Source organism: Palaemon carinicauda, chromosome 24, assembly GCF_036898095.1.
Source record: "Palaemon carinicauda isolate YSFRI2023 chromosome 24, ASM3689809v2, whole genome shotgun sequence".
NCBI lineage: Eukaryota > Metazoa > Arthropoda > Malacostraca > Decapoda > Palaemonidae > Palaemon > Palaemon carinicauda.
In genome coordinates, this window is record NC_090748.1 from 84,720,662 (window position 1) to 84,725,661 (window position 5,000).

Sequence of the window (5,000 nt, forward strand, 5' to 3'; positions counted from 1 at the left end):
ATGGGTCAATATATTCTGTTTATATTTTTATAACATTGATGCATAATTTAGCATATTTATGAGAATAAGAGACAATATTGGAGATTTGTATTCAAATGTACCATTTTCTCGGGTGTTCACTGCAGAATTCATCATCCTGTTTACGTTTTTCCGTTTAGTATAAATACTGAAGAGCTAAGTTGGCAATATTAGTTTCTCAACTTGGTAGTACTGGTGTTTTGAATCTATTTCATCTTGCCAATTTTCTCGTGACATGATAATTTGTTAAGCTATCAGTAAACTCATTAAACTATGAAATGGATTTTCCATGCAACCCCTTTGGCTATTTGATCCTTTTCTTAAAGTTACAAGTAACCAAACTACTTACCTATTTAATGAAGTAACTTGTTATGCAAGTCATTGGGATAATAGTAGTAAAATTTTAGCAAAACCTTACTAATCCGTTTACAGATGTAACTAGATAACATGGATCTAAGTTATGAAACTCATTGGACAAACACAAAAAAAAAAAATATTTATGAATTGTATTTAGGCTTTAACTTAAAGATACTTTATAACTTGGGCATTCATTATGCAACCAGAGTAACTCTGAAATACAACTCTGAAATACAATACTCCACGATAAAAAATATATTGTAATCCAAGTAACTGAAGAAAGTCTATATAATCCCTAAATGTAATCTATATTGTAATATACGAAAATTTATACATCAAGTACAATATTTTTATTAATGTAGTGCAGTGCACTAATCAATTTTAAACGAAATTCAAATGCTTATGCAATCCTTTTATAGCCACTACAATTGTTTTTGCAATATTTATTTCCCAGTTCATCTATCCATTTCCAATTGAAGGCTAAGCAATATGTAGGCAAACGTTGATGTTGATCAATGAAAATGTGCCACCTGTCACCGAGAAATACAATGATAGTAATATATATGGCCTATATATGATCAGAGACAAGTCGTCCATTTTTTCGGTTCTTCACTGACAACGCCATTTATCACATGAATTGAATGGTGGGCTATAAGTAACACAATATTACTGTGAATACATATGGACTATAATCAGCTATTCCTAACAGGGTTGTTGCCACATAAATTTTCATAGGAATATTTATTATCAGAGACAAGTTAGCAATCTTTAATGTTTCTGCATTGGCTACGCCATTTATCACCTGTTTGAATTGGGTCTTCGTGATCCTCTATTTCTGTGACCAATACTATTTCGATGGTGATCCACAACGAACACATATAAACAGACATTCGGATCAACGTCAATGTCATATCAATGTCTCTATACCTCTTAAATATTCCACAGTTTTCTTAACATTCTGAAATATGCAATCCTCAACACTCATGACCAGATTCAAATACATTTATAAAAACACATTTGTTTGTGCATGTAATGCAGAATTACTCGTTTAAACTTCTACCTATTGAATAATGTATTATCTTTTCGTTTAGTTGCATGGACGTGTTTTTATATCAGATCTCTAGATTGTTTGTAATAGGTTAAATTATTTCCATTCTTTCATCTTGACACAATTATGCGTTTTCCCCTCTTTCATTGTTTTGTTTTTTTCTTTTTTGGTGCGTTTCTTTCATCGTTTCATTGTTGATTTTTTGCGTTTCTTTTATCGTTTCATTGTTCCGTTTTTCCATTTTTTTCATTGTTTCATTGTTGCTTTTTTCCGTTTCTTTCATCGTCTCATTATTCCTTTTTCAGTTTCTTTCATCGTCTCATTATTCCTTTTCCCGTTTCTTTCATCGCCTCATTATTCTTATTTTCAGTGCCTGTCATCATTTCATTATTCCTTGAATCATACTCCAGTTTTACCTCATCCTAACTTTGCAATATTATTTCTTAATCCGAGTAGAAGCAATCATTGATAACCCCAATGTCACGATTTTTATATAAGGACAAATCTTATAATTGATTTCAGATTCGACGAGCAGATATAGTAGAGGACTGCGGAAGGAGTATGAGCCCGTATGTTGACATTGGGCAGATAGAGGGCTCTTTCGTCATGGGTCTTGGCCTGTTCACTTCGGAATTGGTTAAATTTAATCCGGAGACTGGACAGAAACTCTCCAATGGCACTTGGGTAAGTCGTAAGTTTTGCATGAGTTTATGACCTGCCATGGTATTGTCACAGTTGATAATATAATACAAGCTGTAAATCATATTCTAAAATGATGAAACTTGCATTCATCCCATAATTATTAAGATGCAATGCTAGACTGTAGTTCTGATTCTGTTTGTAATAGAAATTTTCGTAGCACCTCTACAATTTTACATTTTTGTTTTTTTCTTTTTGCAGGAGTATAAGCCTCCAACAGCCCACGATATTCCTGTGGAGATGAATATTACCCTTTTGCCAAATGCCAAGAGCGCTAAAGGTGTATTGGGTTCCAAAGGTATACACAAAATATTTTAGTAATTTTTTAAGTAATAGGAACTTTCGTCACAGCAGCAATATTATTTGACAGTAAATATACGCAACGTAATACAATCTAATGTGTCGAGATGCTCCCGTAGGTTTGATAAACTGTCTAGGTTTGAGGCAGTTTACTGAAATAACAGTTTACTGAAATAACAGTTTACTGAAAGAACAGTTTACTGAAAATAGCAGTTCAAACTATACGCTAGTTGCATTTGAATACAGCGTAAGAAATGTTAATTGATCCTCACTTGTCAATGATTGATTGATTGATTTGAGGTTTTCTGGCCTCGTGACATCTAAGGTCACTGACACCGATCACTTATCGATGAAACTTTTTGGTTTAATTACAGCCACGGGAGAACCACCTCTATGCATGTCCTACGCAGTGGTGTCTGCTCTCCGCCAGGCAATAACAGCCTTCAGAGTTGATAATGGCCTCACTGAATGGTTTGAGATGGGTAAGTGGATCATGAAGCAATTGCTCTTTGGACGTTGTGAAAGTTTGACTCTTAAACATATTCATCTTTTTGCCTTTATAGTTGACTACATACCTTGAATGGGGAAATTGACCTAGGGGTATGTAGAGGTGGAGAAAATGTCCGTACCCCGTTACATGTACCCAAGGGTATATCCTAAAGGCCCAGAAAAAAAAAAGTTAACGAGCAAAATTGTATGTAGATTCGTCTTTTAATGTTTTGTTATATCTTGTACTGAGCCAACTAGAGGTTACATATTTCCTTATATCCTTCTTTACTTTCTTCTTTGATCCAACTATTACTACTCTCCTCTCTGTACCTAATCGTGCTGACGTTGTTCTTGTTAACAATTTGCCATGATTGTTTTATCCTATACTTATTTTTCTCCGAGGCTGTTTTCCCTACTGGGCTCCTAGGGCTTGAAGCACTGTATTTCTAACTAAAGTTACTTCCTGGATTATGATGGTATTGGTAATGATAATAATTATCGAATCATATCAAGTTGTAAGTAACTAGATTTATAAACTAATGATGTATCATTACAAGCCTTACGCCTTTCTTACTCGTTTTATAAGAAATGGCTTCCTAAATGTAAAATCATTGCCACTACTATCCCTAAAAAGAGCAGTAGTGCCAAAACTTTAGTTGAATATAAAGTTTCTCCGAACTGAACTTCTAATAACGATATGAAATATCTCTTGTTTTCAGATACACCAATTACTGTGGAAAAAGTCCACCAATTGTGCAACGTAAAACCAGAGCAATTTCAACTCCAGGCGTAACACACGGAAACAAGAGAATATGGCTCGCATCATAATGAAGATTATATACCTGAATGAAATTATCCTATGTTTTGTCTCTGGAATGGTGAACATTGATTGATATGGATCCATTTTCTATAGTTATGGATATGTAACCCGTATTTATTTAATAGTTAACATAAGTGAAATGATATATAATGAAGATTATATACCTAAATGAAATCATCTTATGTTTTGTCTCCGGAATGGTGAACATGGATTGATATGGATCCATTTTCTATAGTTATGGATATGTAACCCGTATTTATTTAATAGTTAACGTAAGTGAAAAACTACATCAGGGTTATAAATACTCTATAGAGCCTCTATTGAACGCAATGTCACAGGGGTTTACTTTTACTTTTAGGGGTTTATTTCTCGCCCTCCATCAGACACTACGAGTCTGTTCAGGCGGGCCTTGGTGTGTGAAAATAATTTCTTTCCAGTTTATGTTTTGTTCTGTGTCTTTTCAGTTATTCGCTAGCATTTGTATTCAGGCTTAATAGCTTTCAGATCACTATTATAACACTTTCCAAAGAGATAAGTCTTCAGGTTTTTCTTGAAAACTGCCACATTTTAGTTATTTTTGACATCAAGTGGAAGGTTGTTGAAGAGTTTTATCCTTCTGTACCCCCTTGGGTATTTTTATAGATTCCCGTGTATCCATAAAATTGAGGATGATAAGAGAAACAATGAAACTGGTACTCTTATTATAATTTTATTATTCAGTGTCAATGCGAATTACGTCATGCATTGCGTAGAATTGGCTATGCTCCTGGATCCACTATACCCCCTGAAAAGAAAAAATGTACCACTGGGGGTACATGTAACCCAGGTTGGGAACCTCTGCTGTATGTGGCCTCATTCCGATGATATTAGCCTTGTTTTCCTAGTTTATGTAAGCTTTAGAAATCATTTTGATATTTAACAAACGTCTTGAGAAGTGGCAGGCAACATTTCTGTAATGAGACGCTTATATTTGTACTTTCAATGCTATAGAAGTAGCAGAGTACATTTTGCTTATGATATGTTGTGTATCATTTTCCAATATATAATTACTGTTATCATAGTTCTATATTTAACAATTAGTCAATAATTGATGTTTGAAGAGAAAGAATGAGTTTTTCATTCTTGCATGCTATCTTTGTAAACAGAAGGTTTAATACTAATAGTCAGGCCTTCTCCATCGTGAGGCTCAATACTACACAGTATTCTAGAAGTTTTATTCCAGCTGTGACCAAGTTGTGGAATGATCTTCCTAATCGGGTAGTTGAATCG

The 5,000-nt window shown here is 34.1% G+C and overlaps 1 protein-coding gene across 1 annotated transcript in view; it reads left to right on the forward strand.

Moving 5' to 3' along the window:
- Positions 1 to 4,570, forward strand: part of LOC137618193 (xanthine dehydrogenase-like) — a 17,034-nt gene extending 12,464 nt beyond the window's left edge. Inside the window, 4 exon segments of the mRNA XM_068348276.1 lie at positions 1,946 to 2,107; positions 2,324 to 2,420; positions 2,797 to 2,904; positions 3,631 to 4,570. Coding sequence (XP_068204377.1) covers positions 1,946 to 2,107; positions 2,324 to 2,420; positions 2,797 to 2,904; positions 3,631 to 3,704 — 441 coding nt within the window. The 3' untranslated portion in view covers positions 3,705 to 4,570.
- The last annotated feature ends 430 nt before the right edge of the window (positions 4,571 to 5,000 follow it).